The 22578-nt window shown below is 44.0% G+C and overlaps 1 protein-coding gene across 1 annotated transcript in view; it reads right to left on the minus strand.

The window, feature by feature from the left end:
- The window catches only part of ZFYVE1 (zinc finger FYVE-type containing 1), a 44996-nt gene that overhangs the window by 14080 nt on the left and 8338 nt on the right, over positions 1–22578 (minus strand). Inside the window, exons 2-8 of the mRNA XM_068132128.2 lie at positions 18007–18288; positions 17633–17855; positions 17173–17396; positions 16859–16965; positions 10781–10889; positions 1317–1414; positions 1083–1200 (exon numbers count right to left, since the gene is read on the minus strand). Of these exons, the coding sequence (XP_067988229.2) occupies positions 1083–1200; positions 1317–1414; positions 10781–10889; positions 16859–16965; positions 17173–17396; positions 17633–17855; positions 18007–18288 (1161 nt within the window). The remainder of the gene's footprint in view (positions 1–1082; positions 1201–1316; positions 1415–10780; positions 10890–16858; positions 16966–17172; positions 17397–17632; positions 17856–18006; positions 18289–22578) is intronic.

A 22578-nucleotide genomic window follows, 5' to 3' on the forward strand; every position in this document is an offset into this window, starting at 1 on the left:
CAGCAAGATCATGGAATCCATCATCACAGTAGATTTGAAATCCTTCCTTTCCTCCAACAGCTTCATCCAGGATCATCAATTCAAATTCAGACTGAGTCACTCTACCTTGGACATGCTGCTTCTACCCTCCCAACAATGGATGAAGCCCCGTGATGCCAGACATGAGATCAGGGCCGTCTCTCTAGAAATATGTGCTTTCCGTACAGTATGGCATTCTGCCTCCCTCGACCCTTCCCCCCCCCCTTCCCCCTCCCGGACCGGAACCAAGCTGTGTCATGCCAATGCTGGCGGGGTTTTGGAACTTCCCATTCGCATGGTATCATGGTTTCTGGACATATGATCCAGCAAGGTAGTCTTCGAAGAGGTTGACCACTGGTCATTTTGATGCGATCCGCCGAAATGGAACTGGGCAACCGTAACGGTCTGACGGCTACAACAACATTAAACAGGAAGCATTTTCAAACAGCTTAGCTTAGCTTGATTAATAATTACAACATGGACGTATCGACCCCTCTCCATTTCAAGTGTGGTATAAACTACAGTACAATGCAATACCAAAATGATCTCCCATTAATCAAGGTCGAGAAGAAAAACAATTCGTTGCAGAGATTTTTGCTCAATCCAAACTTAGACTCGAGAACACAACCTCAGACTAGGACTGCCATGAGGACTACATCATCATCCATGAGAACTACATACTTTAATTTTACTTTAGGGAATTTGAAAAAAAAGGTCAATTTGAAGCTTTTTAAAGTTAACAAATCCACCAAGTAAATTACATGAATGTTTTGTCTGAATCCCTATTTTTGTCGACCATTATTGCAAGTCTTATTAAGAATTTAAACTTATTAAGCAAAAGTACAAAAAAAAAACAAGAAAAAACTTGACACTTTTGTTCCGACGGTTTTAATGATCGAAATGTCTACACCTCATTTCCCGTGGTGGTAAACATACTTATCACAAAATCCATTGTTCAGGAGAAAAAACTTAAAGAAAAATGTTGTTGCAACTAGAGAGGAAATGTGCATGTAGACCAATGCATTTGGGTTTGAGCAGGCCAGGTTGTTTGTTGTGTGTCATACCCCTTGCCACACGTGAATTATTTCTGTTCTGATCACCGTGTCTTCAGGATCTTGGTTCCCATACCAGAATTGCCGACTCCGGTAGATCACACCACATTTGGGACACTCAAGGACGAATCTAAAAGGAGGAAAATAAATGAGTGCAGGGCGATTTGCATTTTTATATATACCAAATAGCCGAGAGATATAGGGGAAAAGAAGGTTCTTAGGTAGACGTGAACATGACACACTTACCCTGACCAGGCATACTTGGCAAGAGCCAGCCACTGAGAGTCACACGAGGCAGAAGTTTTTGGGACCACGATCACTTCCTGCCCATTTTCATAACATTGCTTTGCAATGGACAAAATGAAATGGTGTCAGCATGTGTTGAGTGAAAGAATCATACATGCAAAAAAAAATTGATGTAGCTCAGCAATCTTGGACGTCAATAAAATACAGAAGTCACCAGGAGAAAGAAGTCTTGTTGAGCCAAGTCAATATTTTTCCACTCTCTAATACTCTGTACAAGACCTTTATATACAGCTACATGGAGTTTGGCTCTTTGGAGGCTGGTGTCACTAGATATCACATTACGCCCTTGGAAACTGTGCAATCAAATACGCTGAAGGGTCAATCGTGTCCCATAACAGAAGACCTAGGTGCAGGGCCCGTTTCACTCTTATTGCAAACAAGTCGGTGGTATATCATTTATCTTTTGCTTCATTGCTGGGATTTGTCCACCCCTGATCTCTTAGCCATTTGTCCCTCATGGGACCTACCTAGTCACCCTCACTCAACTAACGACCTATAGCTTCTTACCCCTCTCCCCAAACCCTCCAAATTTAAGCTAGTTGTTCACCTCTGACTATTTTGTCCCAATGGTCTCCCAATTGTAGAATCGACTCCAAAGCTGTCTAGTCACATTCTTCCCTCCACTCCTTTAAAATGGTGAGGCAACACATTTAACCTGATTTGAACCTTCAACTATCTGTTCCTATGCCTTCTCTCTACTTATCCGCCCCCTCCCACCCCCCCAACTGTTCCCTTGTCTTGTCCATACATCCCTACTTATTTCTTGCCCAATGTCCAACACGTCGACATGCATTATTCAACCATTCCCTTCTAGTCCATTGTTGTTGGGTTGGATTGTTACCCCTCTGTCGTTTAGCTTTTCCAAGACTCTCAATCTCGAAAAAAAAATGTAATCAAGTCATGAAGCCATTAAAATTGCTATCGTTACAATGTAAACTTTCACCCTTTGATTAACCGACTTCATTTTTTTTTCAATGTTTAATGGTACATCCAAATTCAAAATTATTAAAATACAAAGAGCGGCACGAAATCAAGAAAGTTTGAACGCGTCCAACAGCAAAATGCTCTCTTCAAGAACAGCTTAGGCGATAGGCACATCTGATCACCAGCTTTGATAAATACAAACTCAGGAACAGGAACTATGGAGTCTGTTAATCGGGGAAGAGCATGATCAATTATGAAACGAAAAAAAGAAATGGAGCTGCAGCAATGACTAAATTGGAATGCCACCAAGCATGTAATTGGAATCATCTGTTCTGTGCACGAGATGTATTAAAAAAATATGTTCAGTAGGTTGGAGGGAGGTGAGTCGGGGGGTTTGATGACGGGAGGGGATGTTGGGAGGGAGCGAGGGAGGCTGTGTTTAAAGGAAACATCTTGATTTACAAGTAGCTGTGACTGGCTAAATTTTGATACGTTTTCCTGGACATTTTCATATTTTGGCATTCAAGTTGACCGCATGATCATTCCATTTCATTTGAAATTGAATGCTCCTCGATGCGATGATTCAAATATCAGAAATAGTTGTTAAATTTCATTTTCTCAGCATTTGATTTCCTTAAACACGTAGTCAATTTAAAAGCCGCATGAAGTGCATTCAATTTTACTTAAGTCAGCAGCTGTTGGTATTTGGGCACACAAATTCAAAAATGTGCATTGGAATTCACAATATGTGCTTTCAAATTCTGACCTATATGTCGTACAGCCCGAAGTGGAGATCGGTTTCTGAGGTTTGGGACATGGAATGTAGGGACAATGACAGGGAGATCAGGAGAAGTGGTGGAAGTATTGGTCAGAAGAAGAGTGGACATATGTTGTGTGCAAGAGATGAGATGGAAGGGAAGTGGTGTGAGAATGGTGAAGGGTAGGCAGGGACAGAAATACAAGTTTGTGTGGCAAGGGTGCCTGGAGGGCGTGAATGGTGTTGGTGTCCTGTTTTCTGAGGAGTTTGTAGACAGTGTGGTGAGTGTGACGAGAGCAAGTGATAGGTTGATGATGGTGAAAATGATGATTGGAAAGCTCTTGGTGAACGTCATCTCGGGATAGGCTCCGCAGGTTGGTCGAAGCCATGAAGAAAAGGACAAGTTCTGGTGCGCGATAGAGAAGCTGATGGAAAACGTGAAAGATGAGGAAGTTGTTGTGGTAGGAGGAGACCTAAATGGACATGTGGGAAGGAGTATGGATGGTTTTGACGGAGTTCATGGGGGTTACGGATATGGTGTGAGAAATGGAGAAGGTGAAAGGATTTTGGAGTTTGCTGATGGAGCTGATTTGTTGATTTGTAATACTCAGTTCCAGAAAGAGGATAATAAGCTTGTTACATACACGTCAGGTGGGTCGACGACAACCGTTGACTACCTGATGGTGCGTAGGCGAGATAGGGGGCACCTCCGGGACACAAAGGTGATCCCGGGGGAGGAGGCTGTTTCACAGCACCACTTGGTTGTCTGCGACGTAAGGTGCGACGTAAGGTGAAAGGTGCGAGGAGAGCTCGGCGGGTGAAGTACCAACCGAGAATGAAGGTGTGGAGGTTGAAAGAGGTGACAGTAAGGGAGGCATTAAAAGAGAGGCTGAGTAGGGTCGAGGATGATGTGGTTGAGCTTGAAAGTGGTTGGATGTCGATGAAAGCTAGTCTGTTGGGAGCCGTTGGTGAGGTATGTGGATGGACAAAAGGACCACCGAGGCACTCAGAAACATGGTGGTGGGATGATGAAGTTGGAAAGAGGATTGACGAGAAGAGGAAGAAGTTCAAGGAGTGGCAGAAGGCGAAGGGTACGGGAGCAGAAACAGCAGAGCATGAAAGTTATAAAGCAGCCAGGAAGGCTGCAAAGAAAGAGGTAGCAAAGGCGCAGGAGGCATGTAGGAAAATGTTCGGAGAACGCTTGGATTCGGAAGAGGGTCAGAAAGCAGTATTCAGGATTGCAAAGCAGACAGCGAAAGAGAGGTGTGATGTGATGGGGGTGAGTTGCTTGAAGGATGAAGTGGGACAAATCGTTGCTGACCCAGATGGAATTAAAGGAAGATGGAAATGCTGTTGAATACAGAGAATGAATGGGATGGCAACATAGAGAGTAACCCAGTTTTAGGACCGGCAGAGAAGATAACTGAGAAGGAACTTGAGGAAGCGATAAAAGCAATGAAGGGTAGAAAAGCGGGAGGGCCGACGGGAGTTGTGGGAGATATGTTGAAGGCAGCAGGAAGTTGGGGTGTGAAGAGAATGACAGAGATCTGTAATCTGGTGGTGAAAGAAGGCCGCATTCCAGTGGATTGGGAACCGAGTACCCTCGTCCCTCTATACAAGGGGAAAGGTGACCCTCTGGAGTGTGGCTCGTACCGAGCGATAAAGTTATTGGAGCATGGAATGAAGGTATTGGAAAGGGTGTTGGAGAGGAGGATAAGGAAGAAAGTGAAGATCGACGAAATGCAGTTTGGATTCATGCCAGGAAGAGGAACGACAGACGCGCTTTTCATTGTGAGGCAGTTGCAGGAGAAGTACATGGAGAAGAGGAAGAAGTTGTTTCTTGGGTTTGTTGATCTGGAGAAAGCATTCGATAGGGTACCACGCAAAGTATTGACATGGGCATTGAGGAAGTTAGGAGTGGAGGAATGGTTGATCAGAGTAGTGATGGCAATGTACAAAAGAGCGCGCACAGCTGTAAGGACGAAGGACCGGAACAGTGGTGAGTTTGAGGTGAAGGTGGGAGTGCATCAGGGGTCGGTACGAAGTCCACTACTATTTGTAGCTGTGATGGAGGTGCTGGCTCAGAACGTAAAGGAGGGTTTACCGTGGGAGTTGTTGTATGCAGATGATCTGGTGTTGATTGCGGAAAGTATGGATGGACTGAAGGAAAAGATGAACACGTGGAAGGAATGTATGGAGACAAAAGGTCTGAAGGTGAATATCGGAAAGACGAAGGTGATGGCAAGTGGTAAAGCATGTGATGAGGTGGAAAGAACTGGGAAGTGGCCCTGTGCTGTGTGTAGGAAGGGTGGCGGAGTGAACTCCATTCAATGTACAATGTGCGCTGAGTGGGTTCATCAAAAATGTAGTGGTCTGAGAGGGTCATTAACCAGTGTGGCAGCTACATTCAAATGTAAGGTGTGCACAGAGGGAGCTGCAGATGGAGGAAATGTTGAGTTGGATCTTGGAGACGGCGTGAAGCTGGAAGGTGTGAAAACATTTTGCTACCTCGGAGACATGCTGAATGGAGAAGGTGGATCAGACTCGGCAACGGTTGCTCGAGTGAGATGTGCATGGAAGAAGTTTCGGGAACTGAGTGGCGTGCTGATGATGAGGGGAGTGTCGTTGAAGCTGAAGGGAAAGGTGTATGCTGCATGTGTGAGAAGTGTTATGATTTATGGGAGCGAGACATGGGTAATGAACGTAGAGCAGCAACGAAGGTTGGAAAGGGTGGAAATGCGAATGGTTCGACGGATGTGCGGAGTATCGTTGAGAGAGAGGAAGACAAATGATAAATTGCGAAAGATGATGGGAATAGAGCCTGTGATTGATGCTGTGAAGAGGAACAGGTTGAGATGGTTTGGTCATGTGTTGAGGAAGGATGAAAGTGACTGGTTGAGAAGAGTGATGGAAATGAATGTAGAAGGAAGCAGAGGACGGGGAAGACCGAGAAAGACTTGGCTAAAGATGGTGGAAGAAGAAATGCGGGCAAGGGGGTTAACAAGGAGAGATGCAGAAAATAGGGCAAAATGGAGAAGATTGTCATGGGGACCGCAAGGCTAACCCCCGCTCTAGCAGGGAAAATGGCCTTTAAAATGCATGTTGTTGTTGTTGTTGTTATGTCGTGCGTACATGTCATTTGTACAGTTGTGGCCAAAAACATTGGCATCCTTGCACTTTTTTCAAATAACTCACAATTTTCTCAAAAAATAAGTTGAAATTGACAAACGTATTTGGTCTCCACAATTATTTATTTCATAGTTAACATTACAGAACCTTTGTTTTTGATTCAGAACTTATTAAATCCTTTTAAATCAGAAAATAAAAAGAAATAGCATTGACAAAATTATTGACACCCTCGATGTAATATTTGGTAGCACGGCCTTTGGACAAAATAACTGCAGTCAAGCGCTTCCTGTAGCCATGAATGAGCTTCATACACCTCTCTACTAGCAGTTTCACCCACTCTTCTTGTGCAAACTGCTCCAGTTCTCCCAGATTTGAAGGGTGCCTTCTCCCAACTGCTGTTTTCAGATATCTCCACAGGTGTTTAATGGAATTTAGATCTGGACTCCTTGTTGGCCACTTCAGAATAGTTCAGCGCTTTGCTGTCTTGAACCATTCCTGGGTATTTTTTGAAGTGTGTTTGGGGTCATTGTCCTGCTGCAAGACCCATGACCTTCGACAGAGACCCAGCTTTCTGACACCGAGTTCAACATTGCGTCCAAAATGCTTTGGTAATCTCCTGATTTCATGATGCCATGCACACATTCAAGGCACCCAGTGCCAGAGGCAGCACAGCAACCCCATAACATCACTGAACCTCCTCCATGTTTGACTGTAGGGAAGGTGTTCATTTCTTTGAAGGCTTCATTTTGTTTTCTGTAAACATAGAGATGATGTGCTTTACCAAAAAGCTCTAATTTGGTCTCATCTGTCCACAGGACATTCTCCCAGAAGGATTTTGGCTTGTTCAGGTGTGTTTTGGCAAACTTCTGTCGTGCTTTCTTGTGTCTCTCTCTCTCAGCAGTGGGGTACTCCATAGAACCTCCTTTCATTGAGTTGGCGATGGATGGTGCGAGTTGAAACTGTCGTACCTCGTGTCTCAAGGTCAGCTGGAATCTGTTTGGCATTGGATTGAGTTGCTTTCTCCACCATTCGAACAATCCTTTGCTGCAATCTTCGATCAAGTTTTCTCTTGCGGCCACGTCCAGCGAGGTTGGCTACATGGGCCTTAAACCTCCTGATAAAATTGCGTACGGTGGACACACACAAACCTCTTTCTGCACATGCTTCTTGATGGACCAGGTATCGATCAGCCACCTCCTGAATCTGAGAAGTCCAAGGTTGTAACATCTATTGGGCAGCAGATCATCTTCAACTCTGTTGGACACAGATGTAAGAAACCTGACAGTCCAATTTCCTCTTCCTCCACAAAGGAAGAGACTTCGAGCACATTCCTCCAAGCAGCAACGCTCTGTATCAGCACTTCCTCAAAGTAGCCTATCGGGTGAGAGACAGCATTGTATACAGTGCATTCAGAAAGTATTCAGACCCCTTCACTTTTTACACATTTTGTTATGTTGCAGCCTTATGCCGAAATCGTTTAATTTCATTTTTTCCTTCATCAATCTACACTCAATACCCCATAATGACAAAGAGAAAACAGGATTTTAGAAAGTTTTGGACATTTATTAAAAAGAAAAAACTGAAATATCACATTGACATAAGTATTCAGACCCTTTGCTATGACACTTGATATTTAGCTCAGGTGCCTCCCATTTCTCTTGATCATTTTTGAGATGTTTCTACACCTTGATTGGAGTCCACCTGTGGTAAAATCAATTGATTGAACATGATTTGGAAAGGCACACACCTGTCTATATAAGGTCTCACAGCTGACAATGCATATCAGAGCAAAAACCAAGCCATGAGGTCGAAGGAACTGCCTGCAGAGCTCAGAGACAGGATTTTGTCGAGGCACAGATCTGGGGAAGCCTACAAAAAAATTTCTGCCGCATTGAAGGTTCCCAAGAGCACAGTGGCCTCCATAATTCTTAAATGGAAGAAGTTTGGAACAGCCAGGACTCTTCCGAGAGCTGGCCGCCCGGCCAAACTGAGCAATCGGGGGAGAAGGGCCTTGGTAAGAGAGGTGACCAAGAACCCGATGGTCACTCTGGCTGAGCTCCAGAGATCCTGTGTGGAGATGGGAGAAACTTCCAGAAGGACAACCATCACTGCAACACTCCACCGATCTGGGCTTTATGGCAGAGTGGCCAGACGGAAACCTCTCCTCAGTGAACACATGAAAGCCCGCTTGGAGTTTGCAAAAAAAGCACCTAAAGGACTCTCATACTGTGAGAAACAAGATTCTGTGGTCTGATGAAACCAAGATTGAACTGTTTGGCCTCAATTCTAAGCGTCATGTGTGGAGGAAACCAGGCACCGCTCATCACCTGCCCAATACCATCCCAATGGAGAAGCATGGTGGTGGCAGCATCATGCTGTGGGGGTGTTTTTCAGCAGCAGGGACTGGGGAACTAGTCAGGGTTGAGGGAACAATGAACGGAGCAAAGTACAGAGATATCCTTAATGAAAACCTGAAACAGAGCGTTCAGGACTTCAGACTGGGCCGAAGGTTCACCTTCCAACAGGACAATGGCCCTAAGGACACAGCCAAGACAATGCAGGAGTGGCTTAGGGCCAACTCTGTGAAGGTCCTTGAATGGCCCAGCCAGAGCCTGACTTGAACCCAATCTCTGGAGAGACCTGAAAATGGCTGTCCACCGACGGTCGCCATCCAACCTGACAGAGCTTGAGAGGATCTGCAGAGAAGAATGGCAGAAAATCCCCAAATCCAGGTGTTCAAAGCTTGTCGCGTCATACCGAAGAAGACTCGAGGCTGTAATCGCTGCCAAAGGTGCTTCAACTAAGTACTGAGTTAAGGGTCTGAATACTTATGTCAATGTGATATTTCAGTTTTATCTTTTTAATAAATTTGCAAAACTTTCTAAAATCCTGTTTTCTCTGTGTCATTATGGGGTATTGTGTAGATTGATGAGGGAACAAATGAATTTAAACGATTTCAACATAAGGCTGCAACATAACAAAATGTGATTAAAGTGGAGGGGTCTGAATACTTTCTGAATGCACTGTAGATGGGGATATTACTCGTGCTTGAGATTGCTGCATGTAGTTTTATTTCTAGAAGTGTTGGAGTGATTACACACATTTTATCTGATCCTGCTTCATTGAAGTTGTGTTTATGGATTTATGTCCTCACGCATGTATTAAGCCCACCTATTTATACATTTGAACTAATCAATTCTTTCTCTTGTGACTTCAGAGTGGACACATGTGGGGTAATATGCTCAACAAAGCTCCAGCTCCAGTCTCTCCAAAGGAAAGGGGAGGGCAGCAAGAATCACCCGGAGATGCGTCGACTACCAAGAGGCAGAGAAATGTGATGTCCCTGGGCAACAAATTGGAGCTGATCGGCTTTCGAAAGGAGAGAGTGCGGGCTCTGTGGGCAGACATTACAGCGTCAACGAATCCACCGTACGCTACATACGGAAGAAGGAGGTGTTTCGTGAAAGTGTTGCAGCGAGCGCTGTATCAAGCACGATGGTTGTCACCCATGTCCAGGATGTCCACATAGAAAGAATGGAGTAGGCTCTCAGCATATGGATCGAGGACAACACAGAAGAGTATGCCTTTGAGTGGACCTCTTATTCGCACAAACACAAAAGGGGACTTCATGCTGAAACCCATGATGCTGAACCGTTCCATGAACCTGCTCATCGATGAGAAGTTGGAGGATTTTCACGGATTTTCGTGATTCGGGAACCAATACCCCCTTTTTCCATTGAAACAATGCCCCACGATTCACGGTTTCGCAATTTGCGGCACTTTCCTGGAACATATCACCCGCAAATAGTGGGGTCAAGGTGTACTGTAGTGCAAATGAGTTATTTTTCTGGGAACATTTAGTTTTTCATTCACTTGATCCGAGTGAACAATTTAGTACCTATGAAAAATTGTCCTGGTGGGGAGTGGGGGTGGAGAGGGGTGCACAGTGGGCTTCACTGGCCCTTGGCCTATGTAGAAAGAGGAGGGAAACACACCAACAGCAAGCTTTAAAAAAAATATATAACCACCTTTAGAGGCCATTTTTCCCCGCAATGCGGGGGTTGGCCTTTTTCGGGAACCTTGGTTGTTGTTGTTTTACGGTCCCCTTTTTGAAGCAATGTTTTGCGGCCGGATGCCCTTCCTGACGCCAACCCTTTTTGCCGCCTTTAATGACAAGCAGGGAATTACCAGTGAACTGGTACTCAATTAGCCGACCTCGGAAGGATGACAGGCTGAGTCAACCCCCCTGGCGTTAATTCAGCGATCGACCGGGATTCGAACCCAGGATCCTAGGATCCTAAGCCGGCACCCTAGCCGCTAGCCCAACACCAGGGTTGGTTGTCAACCAACAGCAAGCTTGGGGGACAAAATAGAGGGAAACTTGAAGAAATTGGGAATGTGGGGAAAAATTAGGGGTAGGGGGAAGACACATGGAGTGGACTTATTACCTACCGTCATAAGTATTATTAGTATTACTGACAATAGGCACAAAAATAGACACATACCCGTTTTTAATCTCCTTGAGAGCTTTTCCAGTGATACACTTGACTGTACCATTCCCTAAATGGGGGATACCATTTTGAATGCAACTCACCTTGCATGTCAGTACTCTGTTGTCATACTGGTGGGTGTATTTACAGCGATGATCTGTGGAATGTGAAACACCATCTTTGCCATGGTTCATGCTGTTAAGGCAGCGAGCTCTACACAAAAAGATCATACAGTTAGTACGTACAACATTGCATTTGCAACTTCACATTCTGTACTTTACCAAAGAAAGCCCTTGATACATTGCCCTTTGCTTTCCAACACTTTTATATTGTTTGCTATTCCAAAGGTCTATGTTAAAGGGCAAGCACAGAATGTATAAGAAACATATCTGGTTATATATCTGGTATAAGAAAAATCTGGCTAACTGGCAAGTTGGTGGCCTGCTAGCTGCTAGGTAATCATCATTGGGAAAACAGTGAAACAAACAAACAAACGCGAAAGTACACACAATCAAAAGTTATCAGAAACATATCTCACAAAGAAGGTGGAAGGGAGGGGTAGGTGGTACAGTGCACTCAGAAAGTATTCAGACCACTTCACTTTTTGTTATGTTGCAGCCTTATGCTGAAATCGTTCAAATTCATTTTTTCCCTCATCAATCTACACTCAATACCCCATAAAGACAAAACTGAGGAGAGGCTTCCGTCTGGCCACTCTGCCATAAAGCCCAGATCGGTGGAGTGTTGCAGTGATGGTTGTCCTTCTGGAAGTTTCTCCCATCTCCACACAGGATCTCTGGAGCTCAGCCAGAGTGACCATTGGGTTCTTGGTCACCTCTCTTACCAAGGCCCTTCTCCCCCGATTGCTCAGTTTGGCCGGGCGGCCAGCTCTAGGAAGAGTCCTGGTTGTTCCAAACTTCTTCCATTTAAGAATTATGGAGGCCACTGTGCTCTTGGAAACCTTCAATGCAGCAGAAATTTTTTTGTAGGCTTCCCCAAATCTGTGCCTCGACACAGTCCTGTCTCTGAGCTGTGCAGGCAGTTCCTTCGACCTCATGGCTTCGTTTTTGCTCTGACATGCATTGTCAGCTGAGAGACCTTATATAGACAGGTGTGTGCCTTTCTAAATCATGTCCAATCAATTGAATTTACCACAGGTGGACTCTAATCAAGGTGTAGAAACATCTCAAAGATGATCAAGAGAAATGGGAGGCACCTGAGCTAAATTTCAAGTGTCATAGCAAAGGGTATGAATACTTATGTCAATGTGATATTTCCGTTTTTTATTTTCAATAAATTTGCAAAACTTTCTAAAATCCTGTTTTCTCTTTGTCATTATGGGGTATTGAGTGTAGATTGATGAGGGAAAATATGAATTTGAACGATTTCAGCATAAGGTTGCAACATAACAAAAAGTGAAGGGTCTGAATACTTTCTGAATGCACTGTATATGAAGCAGAATAAGCTGTTTGGAATGAATCAATTGCACATATCATGAGAGCTGGGCCTGCATATGTGGAAAAAAAAGTTGCCACAGAAGGAACGCAAGGGAGAATATGAAGTAAGGTAAGCACATCACACCCACAAAAATATACAAATCTACAGTGCATTCAGAAAGCTATCACTTTTGCCGAGTCGGAAGGATTGTGAGGGGTTTTTCGGACACTGCTGAGGTCGTAGTGGACTGGGTCCGCATTATGCTTCCCCGGACGACAGAGGGACCAGAAAGAGGACCACCCTCACAAAGTACCTCATGTTCGTGGCGCCGAGGAGTGCGACTCCGCGGCCTTCTTGCACGCTTCCCGCCTGTGGGGCTTCGAGCTTCAATGACCACCAAGCTCCTAAAAGTCCTCGTTGAGGCCAAAGCCGAGTGCCGGCCGTCTAAAAGAAACATTTTATTTTCATTGTCTTTTCCTTGTGTGTTGTATTTGTGACTGAGTGGAGAAGTCTCACAGTCGGAAATATTAGATTTACATCGGCCTTTATTTTATGCTTTGATTTACTTTCATTAAATTCATTGTGTGGCATTTTTCAATTGTTGTGTTTGTTTATTAATTGTGCGTTCGGGAATAAACCCGTGTGCTTCCGTTCAGGTAAGCGCTTCGTTTCCTTCAACCCACTTTACATCTTTTAGACCCCTCAAGTTGAGACCCCATAGACCCTGTAAAACTTTAAGGTCATTAAAGCTCCCCAAGACCATCAAGACACCCAACAACCTCAAGACTCCCAAACATCCCTAAAGACCCTCCTCCCCCAAGACCCTAATACCACTTTTACCTTTGAAGACACTTTCAACACTTTAAGACCCCCTTCACCCTTTAGACCTTTTATACCCTTTTGACAACTTTGATCTTAACACCAATTAGACCCTTTTCACCCGACAAACACGTTAGACAGCTTGGATCCTTAACCATTTAGAGCTTTAGACATTTTACGTGCTTGAAAGATTAGACCCTTTCCACCCCTTAGAACATAACTGCTATTGGAACATACCCTTTAGAGTTTAGACAATCTAGATTCTAGACCATCTCGAACCTTTTAGGCATACAGCACACATACATCTATCGTCTTTTTGCAAAACACAGACTATACCTTTTCAGCAAGTAATGCACAAACTCAATCCATCAAGAGGGTGGCTAGGCTACTCTGCTATCACACACACATACAGTGTATAAAGATAGAGGAAGCAACAGATGTACCAGACACTATGAATATTACTGTTCTAAGTTGACATTCTCCAGTTATAGAGGCGAGCTTGGGTTGCACCCTGCAAAGCCATGCTCTGGAAGACAGAAGACACACCTTGGAGGATGGAAGGGGTGACCATTTCCCTGCTCTGTAATGCACTTTGCACCTGCAGCTAACGATGTGCTCTTAATAATTCTTTAATAAATAAGTGGTCATTATAACATCCAGGCGTCATGAGTCTTGTCCTGAGCAAGGTCATTGATCAATGTGTGTGCCATCCCTCAGATGGCCAGTAAACTGGGTTTCTCACATTCCTTCCCTGACTTCCCCGTGTCGGAGTGGCAACCGTCCAGGATTGTAACCTGTGCCAATGAAACTGCCTCCACATCCCGTTGCGTCTGATGGTGTGACAAGGATCATCCATCCTCAGGGAAACTGGGTTACGCTTCTACCTTTCCACACTCCTCAACCACGAAGAGAAACTTATTACCTACAGTCATAAGTATTATTACCTACAGTAGGTAGGATTGAAGACGCTAATCCTAATGTTTAAAATCAACATAAACATTTGAGTCTGCCAAATGTTCATGTTGATTTTAAAGATTACTGGAAGGTGGGACATTTCATGTTCTGCAATAGACTTGGTTTTTTTACCTGCAGCCAACCACAGTCTTGACCCTGATCAATGAGGGCTCTTAATAATTGATTGATAAATAAGTGTTCGATTATAACATCCAGGCGTCATGAGATTCGAGTGATGAAGTAAAAATCTCGGTAGTGGATGGCTGTTAAGCTCCTTCCGCGGGAAGACAGTACACGGCCTGCATTTGCAGAAAAATAATAATACTGTTACATTTGTAGGGGGTGGGGATACCTTAGTCCAGGTAGAGTATATAGATTGGTGTGCTCCGACTGTCGTGAAGAAGAAGAAACCTCGATGTATCATAAGTAGGGAAATTCGTGTAGACCGGATGTCGGGTAAGCTTGTATCTTCATCCCCATCAGAGGGGTGGGGCTTGGTAATTTGCGAGGGATTATGGGTAATTGATTCCCTGTTTGTAATTGCCTCTAATTTATTCCTCTGTTCCTTATGACACCGCACTAGACACCTAGCCAGAAATCGCCCATTAAACACACCAATTAAAAACCTCCTGGAAGCCAGGCATGAAGCATTGTCGTGGATAACACCGACTTGGTGAGCACACAGGACAGGCAGCTCCGTGGAGGCATGCCCAACGCCCAGAGACACACCCAAAGAAGGATTTGATTGGCACAGAGGACTGGTAGGATGGAACTCGCTGATAGGGTCGGACACGGAGACGTGTTGAGATGACGTCAGAGCCTGGACGATAAAAGAATGCTCCGGCCGATATTTTGGCCTTCTTGCCCCTTCTCGTTCTGGATACCATAGCGAACGGTCGTTATTGCCCCTCTTGCGCCTTCTCGTTTTGGACTTTGTTGGTGAGCGGTCGTGTGCCGACATTTTATCCTCTTGGCATCGACGTCCTTCTGGTTCTTCTCTCGTCAATCTCATCGTGAACGGTAGTGTGCCGACGTCTTTCGCCCCTTCTGATTTTGGACACCATCGCGAAAGGCCGTGTTAGAACATCTTGCTCGTCGTTGTGAGGAGGCTGGAAACTGCGGTTTTTCGGTGCAGAGTTCGTGAGGACGGGCACCGCTGGAGGAGCGAGCTGCATGCCTGCTCGTTCGCTTCGCGCGGCCGAGTGAACGAGGGCGCACTGAGGCCTTCCCACCAAGGCCAGAGCCGCGTCCAGATAGCGTTCTCGGGGCCTGGATGATTCCTGACGATACACCAGCCGATTTGAGCTAAGTGCCCAATAAATCACACAGTTATTTTTTAGTTATTTTATCCCATTGTTTGTATTCGAGTCTGTGTGGGGACGTCCCGTTTAGGAATTATAGTTTTAGTTTATCGTGCATTTTATTTCTTACCGGCAATTATAGATACATATATATATACATATATATATACACATATATATACACATATATATACACATATATATATACACATATATATATACATATATATATATATACATATATATATATATATATATCAAACTGTGGTGTCTGTCCATGCGTTCCCGCGGTGCATTTGAAACACTGCCGGTAGTCACTTTATTGTCCCACCTTCCAGTAATATTTAAAATCAACATGAACATCTGGATTAAAGTAGATTTAATACAGATCTTGAGGTAAATTTAATACAGTGAGGAGATTATGGCTGGCTCAATAGCGCAGTGGGCTGTTGATGTGTAATCAATGGAGGTCCGTGGTTCGAGTCCCATATTGAGTCAGAATTTTTCACACTTAGCCCCATGCAGGAATTTGATTCCTGTTCATAAAAATTTAGTTAATCTTCAATGCATTTCTGCATGTACACACATACATACGCATATATATATACTTACGCCAACATTTGGGGTCTGCCTCGCAGGCACGTAAGACATCGGCCATTATAAAGCTCGCAGTGTTGTGTCGAAAGTTCTGAGGAGATCATGGCTGGCTCAATAGCGCAGTGGGCTGTTGATGCATAAATCAATGGAGGTCTGTGGTTGGAGTCCCGTATTGTCAGAATTTTTCACACTTGGCCCCACGCAGGAATTTGATTCCTGTTCATAAAAAAAAATATATATATATATATATATATATATATATATATATATATATATATATATATATATATATATATATATATATATATATATTGCAAACTGTGGTGTCTGTCCATGCGTTCCCGCGGTGCATTTGAAAATCTGCCGGTAGTCACTTTATTTTCCCACCTTCCAGGAATCATTAAAATCAACATGAACATCTGGATTAAAGTAGATTTAATACAGATCTTCATGGAGCACCGAAATTTAAAAAATATAATTATATTCTACACTCTTTTAAGTCAAATCCAACCCCTGCCGCCTGATGTTGCACCACCATTTCACAGTGGGTGGCATAAATAGCTCAGAGCTTTGGCTTGGAGTGAAACCAAGAGTGCAACACAATTAACCTTTCTCAAGTCCATGACACACATCAAAAGGAGGAAGATGACAAAATACTGCTATTGGAAGAGAAGACCTGGCAGTTTGGTGTTAGCTTCCATTGAAGGATTGATAGAGGGGAAGAACAGGATTGGTTGTCCCGCCATAACCTGGATGGATAATTTCAAGTTTTGGGCTGTTGGTGGGCTCCTTATTTTAAGAGACTGCTTTATATCACCAACAGCCGCTTTTAGCGGCTATGGTGTGAATAATAATAATAAAGTCCATGAAATAACCTAAATTGATACATTAACTTAAACCTTTCCCGTCACTGGGGACGGGTACTTTTGCTAGCATGTAAATATTTTCGGGAGAGAGAGAGAGAGGAAGCTATAACCTGCCAGAATAAATTGTTTGTTGTAAGGACAGATGGAGAATACGATGGATATCCAGAAAAAAGAAATGTTTTAAAATATCATTCAGCAAAATACTCACTCGCAACTGAGACAGCAGGAAGGGCAGCTGAAGTACTCATCGGGAAAAAATGAGCTTTGGGACATCTGGCTTAGAGGAATTTCCCCACAGAACCTTTCGCTTAAAGCCTGCAGATCCACACAAGGACAAAGAGAATTATGAAAATGTAATGAAAAAGCCACTCATAAAGGAGGGAGATCTTTAAAAGCCAAATAGCCTTGAAATCAAATATAAAACCATCAAATACAAGACACCACAATAAATGATAATTGTATTACAAATGTGTTCTACAAATCAGCAGTGCCTTCTGGCCTGGTGTAAACTGCAAAGTCTACCTCAAGAGCTTTATAGACCACTGAAGGGTGTCGTGGAGCTCGTGTGCTGTTGTTCTCCAGGTGTTTTTCTATGATGTACAAAAGGCCTCCAAAGTCTGTGGGTGGGTTAAAGGTGCGTGTACCCACATACTGGATCGAACTGAAGGCTTCAGGGACGCAGTTGAGCTCTTGAAAACTTCTTTGAAGAGCCATTTCTGCTGTCTCTCCTTTTTTCTTTCCCTCACCTGACAATTTTGGGGAGAATGGAATGGGGGGAATATTCCTTAAAAGTGGAAAAACAAGACAATACCTTTTTGGTCTTGCCAATGACAATATTGCAAGTATTTTGTTTGTGGTTCATTTAAATGGCGTTTTGAGTCTGCCAATATCAAAATTAAAATCATTGAAAAATAACAACAGGGTAATAAAATTTCCAATGTGGAGTTAGACGGTTATTCTTTATCCAGCTATAAACCCTCACCATCAGACAGCAGGATGGTGTGCTGCGTCTCATGGAAAATGATCACCGTCGGCCCCAGAACAGAAAGTGGACCTTTCAGTCCACATCGCACAGACATGTTCTTCAGTTCTCCAGCAAAATGTTTGAGGTAAGCCTGTGACGCGTGTCCAAAGAACTTGTACATGTCACTGTGAAGCCGCTCTGCCCGCGTTCGATAGATAACTATGTCGGACACGGCCATCACCTGAAAATATGGCAGGTGATAACGTTGATATTCATGTTGCATGGAATTTACACAAAAACTACATAAGAGAACTACATTGTATACAAGACCATCGTTAAAACAAAAAGTCAAAGTGATTTGTGTTAAAAATGCGAAAGTAAGCATGTCCAACCTTAAGGAGTAATCTTGTCCGCTGACTGCTGTTTGCAGTGACACCAAGCAGGCCTTCTGTGTCCACGGCAATGACCTTATGTATTGGGTCGTAGGAAGCCCACACCCCAACAGTACATGACTGCTGTGCAGCAGAGGTGTGAAACACCTCATGGCCATTGAAGAACGTGTGGTTCAAGGTGTGGGATTTCCCATCGCCTGTGTTGCCAATGATGGACACGACCTTTATCAAATCATCTGGCTGGCAGCCAAGCCGACTCATCATCTCACTATCACTGTTCAACTGCAAATAAATAAATAAAAGGTATTACAAACGTAGTTTTATACTTTACTTGACCATCAACCCTCTAAGCTAAATGTTGTCTATTTTCATTACTTCCATGTATATGCAGTGTCTGATTGGTGTTGGCTTAGCGGTTAGGGTGCCAGCTTGGGATCCTTGGATCCTGGGTTCGAATCCCGGTCGATCGCTGCATTAACGCTAGGGGGGGTTGACTCAGCCTGTCATCCTTCCGAGGTCGGCAAATTGAGTACCAGTTCACTGGTAATCCCTGTGTGTGGCAAGAGGCGACCAACAGGGTTGGCGGCAGGAAGGGCATCCGGCCATAAAACATTGCTTCAAAAAGGGGACCACGGTGCCCGAAAAAGGCCAAGCCCTGCTCTGCAGGGAAAAATGGCCTCTAAAGGTGGTCATATGCAGTGTCTGACTGCTGTGTTGTACTTTAGGTGCACAGCAATTCTGCTGATGCGGTGCCCCCATGATAGAGATTAGAGCAGGAATTTCGACTTTGGCCACGAATTTCAACCAATGAATGCTAGACGTCAATATAGCTGACTCAATGTTACCTCTGAAGGATGGCACACTCACTGATGCAACACCATTCAAATTTCTGTATATGCAGCACTTGTATGACAGTCTATCGCTGGGCCCAGAAACTAAGCTACACAGGTTCACAGGTTCACTCTTCTTGGTGATGTTAGCACATGTTTGACTAGAACAGCATTCAGTAGAGCACATACCTCCGTCAGGCTTAACAGTTTATGTTTTGTATCCCACCGATAGGCAGGATCGGGATCTTCACCAAAATGAAATAAATTCATCCTCTTCACACACCCAACCTGTTCACCAACTTTTGGCCGAATCCACTCATAACCTTTTGAGATATGCTGCTCACCGACAAACAACCAGAAGACGGCCAGTGGTGAAAACATAACCTCTTTTGTGAATATTTCCAAACTAGAGCCAGACAGTGAGCTCTGCATGTGTGTGGAGTTAATATTCCCAAAGTTGGAGGCAGTTGTTGGCCTTCTTTTCCCTTCTGTGAAACTAATTCCACCCTTAGATCTCCAACTGCCCATTACACTGATATCACCAGCCCTGTAAAGTAAGCACAGATACTGCTCCATTTCGCCAAAGATCCAATTTGGCAGCTCATTAGTTCGTCCAAATTTAGCAAATGCATGGAATATATTGTTGTGGAAATGACTTCTAGGGGGTAACATTGCTTAGCATCGTTTAGTTATATCTGGTAAGGGTGTGGTAATTTAATCGTGATATTAGATATGTCGCTTTATGTATAGACAGATTGCGTAAACCTTCTCTAATGTGTCTAAAAGGCACTCTTCCTTTGAACCTTTATTTAATGTTCGCCCCTCTGTAATCTGTCTTTTATGTGCTTTATAGCGTTTGGGTGAGCCATCAGCCGATAGTTTAGGCGAGAAAAGTTGCCACCACATCCCAGCAACCTCAACAAAACCAGCACCACCAGGTTGAAAGGTAGGGAATGGTCGCCCCACCACAGACTGCGCTTCGGCCCAATGGCGGGTGAGCGGGGAAGGGCGCTGTAGGTCACAGCAGAAGGTGGGGACGAGAGAGAATATAAATGTGCGTGCAGTCAGAGGAAGTGAGGAAAAACCCAGGAAGCACCGTACTGAAGGCTGCTTTCGGTCACCAGAGCTGCCGCGTGAAAGCCACACTCTCACCCAGCCAACCAGTCGTACCTCTCCTCACAGGCCAGACAGCTGCATGGACGTGCCTGAGCTACCCTCTTGCATCGGTTCCAAGCTGTCTCACGACGCAGCTTGGGTATTTTCTGTCTTGTCACTCTGTTTTCTATCTCACTGAGGGCCGAAGATCGATAATTAAATAATCTTCCGATTGTTTGTTTCGTGGGTGCGATACACGGTAGTGGGTAAGGGGTTTTATTGAATCATTATTGTGTTTTGCTTCTTTGTATTCCCATTTCCCATGTGACCACAATTATTGTTAAATATACTTGGTCTTGGGGTGAGTTCGGGCAGTCGTGATCATCATTGCAATTTGGCAAGCCCATTTAATTATAAAGACTAATTAGTTATGGCTGACCAGCACTCAATAAAAGACCACGCCGTGAGGCTCATTGGCTCCGCTCGGCCGTTCATCAGAGATCTGTTGCAAGGCACCAAATTAGCACAACACATTGGTTGGCCATTAGCATGGCCATGTGACAGTGGAGATGTGATCCAGCTCGGAGCCATTGAAAATGATGCGATCCGCTGGAATTCGTACTGGGACACCGGGACGACCCTCCGCTGTAACAATATAATCACCGGCTTGTAGAAATGCTTTTACATGGCTGAACACACCTTTGGCAGCAAATGATCCGGTGTTATCTGTTCCCTTGAAAGCATACCACACGATGAAAGCTTCAGCTCTCTTTATTCCCAGCCTTAGGTATCCATCTTGGATGTGTATTCTCTCACTCTTCTTTCCAAGTAGAGTTGTTGACTTTCGATGTGAAGGATAGAGACCTGTTAGGAGAACAAACAGGTCTGTATCTACTGAAAAAAACCACATAGAGATTGTGGATCCGTGTGTATTACATCAAATGTATTTTGAACAAGAAAGAGCAATCAGAGATTGCAAAACCTCGCCAGGATGTATTTTCAGTGTTTCTTAAGGCTTTTGTGTTAAAAAATGGCGGCCGAACCACGTGACCGATGACGTCATCATTATTTTTTTTCCCCAAAACTAATTTATTCATAGATTATGCTCAAGAAATTTCATCTTGATCGGATCAAGTTTTATACTTGACAAATTATGACGTCATAATGGAGGCACCTATGACATCATCATTAACATATTTTATTCCCCATGGAGAGTTCTTCACAATGAGTCATGTCTCAATTTTTTCTATTCAGCGCTTTCGGAGATATAGAGGTGCAAAGTTTTTCGGTTTTTCCAAGATGGCGGCCAAACCACGTGACCTATGACGTCATAATTATCATTTAAAAATATACAGGTGGAGTTGCACCTATGGTGAAAATTTCCTGTCAATTGGACCAACGGTTGCAGAGAAAATCATATTTATTCTGTGCGGACACACAAACAGACAGACAAGCGGGCTCAAATGCAATACCCTCTCCTCAGGCGAGGGTAATAACAAATTGGGCTCCTCTTCAAGATTGTATTCACCAGCTGTCATCTCTGGTATGCCGATAACCCCAGACAGGGGGCAATTGGCTTTCATTGTTGTGTGATGCATGACTACACAAGTTTTTGTGACTTGCCCTGGTATTGACTGATGAGCTTCTCCGATATGTATTTAGTGAGTTCGGCCTTAGCACTGATACGTGAAAGAAGGTTTTTAAGGTTGTCGATTTCAGTATCGTTATTGATATGATAATGAATTGGTGTTATCTTGGATGTTCTGTTGCCATGGGTCGTTTCTCCAAAAGTGCCTAAGAGATAGTGGTCAAAGGAACTGATTTCACCAGAAGATGTATTCAAGCCACAATGTCGATAAATTTCCAGCAAAGCACATAGCATTTGACATATCCAGGGTTTTTGGTACTATATTAACTCTGTGCATTTCATGAACTAGGGCGTGCCCGTACTATATATATATCTAAAATTATATCCCCCCCCTCTATTTACATGAAATGGTTTGGTCCATTCGCAAAGCCAAAGCGAACGGCTTGCGAGTACGGTGACAATCCCCCCCCCCCCCCCCTCTATTTACATGAAATGGTTTGGTCCATTCGCAAAGCCAAAGCGAACGGCTTGCGAGTACGGTGACAATCCCCCCCCCTCTATTTACATGAAATGGTTTGGTCCAAAGCGAACGGCTTGCGGAGTTTGGTAAAGAAATCGCCATAGCTCGGTAACTACTTCTCCGATTAATATGAAACCTTGAAAAGGCACATCCTCAGGTCCCCAGCAATATACCTGGCAAGTTTCAAGTATATCGGACCCGTGGTTGTCGAGAAACAGCGGTCACAGACAAACACACAGACATACACACACACATACACACAGAGATTACTGGAATTATAGATAGATGATTATAACTTGATTATAACTGAAAGAACGTCAGCTTCTAAGTTAGGGTTGACTGTGCCTTCTTGTAAAAAATGTAAGTTGAGAAATGATGAAACGACCTGTGATTTGCCTGAGGGCATCATCATGGATCCATCTGGATGGAAGGTGAAGCTACATTCAACTGATGCATACAAGCTCATGATGAAGTCTACTATTCCAGAGGAAACCAACTTTATCAAGGATTTTCACCACGAATTATCACAGTCTTCAATA

The sequence above is a fragment of the Myxine glutinosa genome, chromosome 1 (assembly GCF_964187855.1).
Source record: "Myxine glutinosa chromosome 1, kmMyxGlut1.1, whole genome shotgun sequence".
Classification (NCBI taxonomy): domain Eukaryota; kingdom Metazoa; phylum Chordata; class Myxini; order Myxiniformes; family Myxinidae; genus Myxine; species Myxine glutinosa.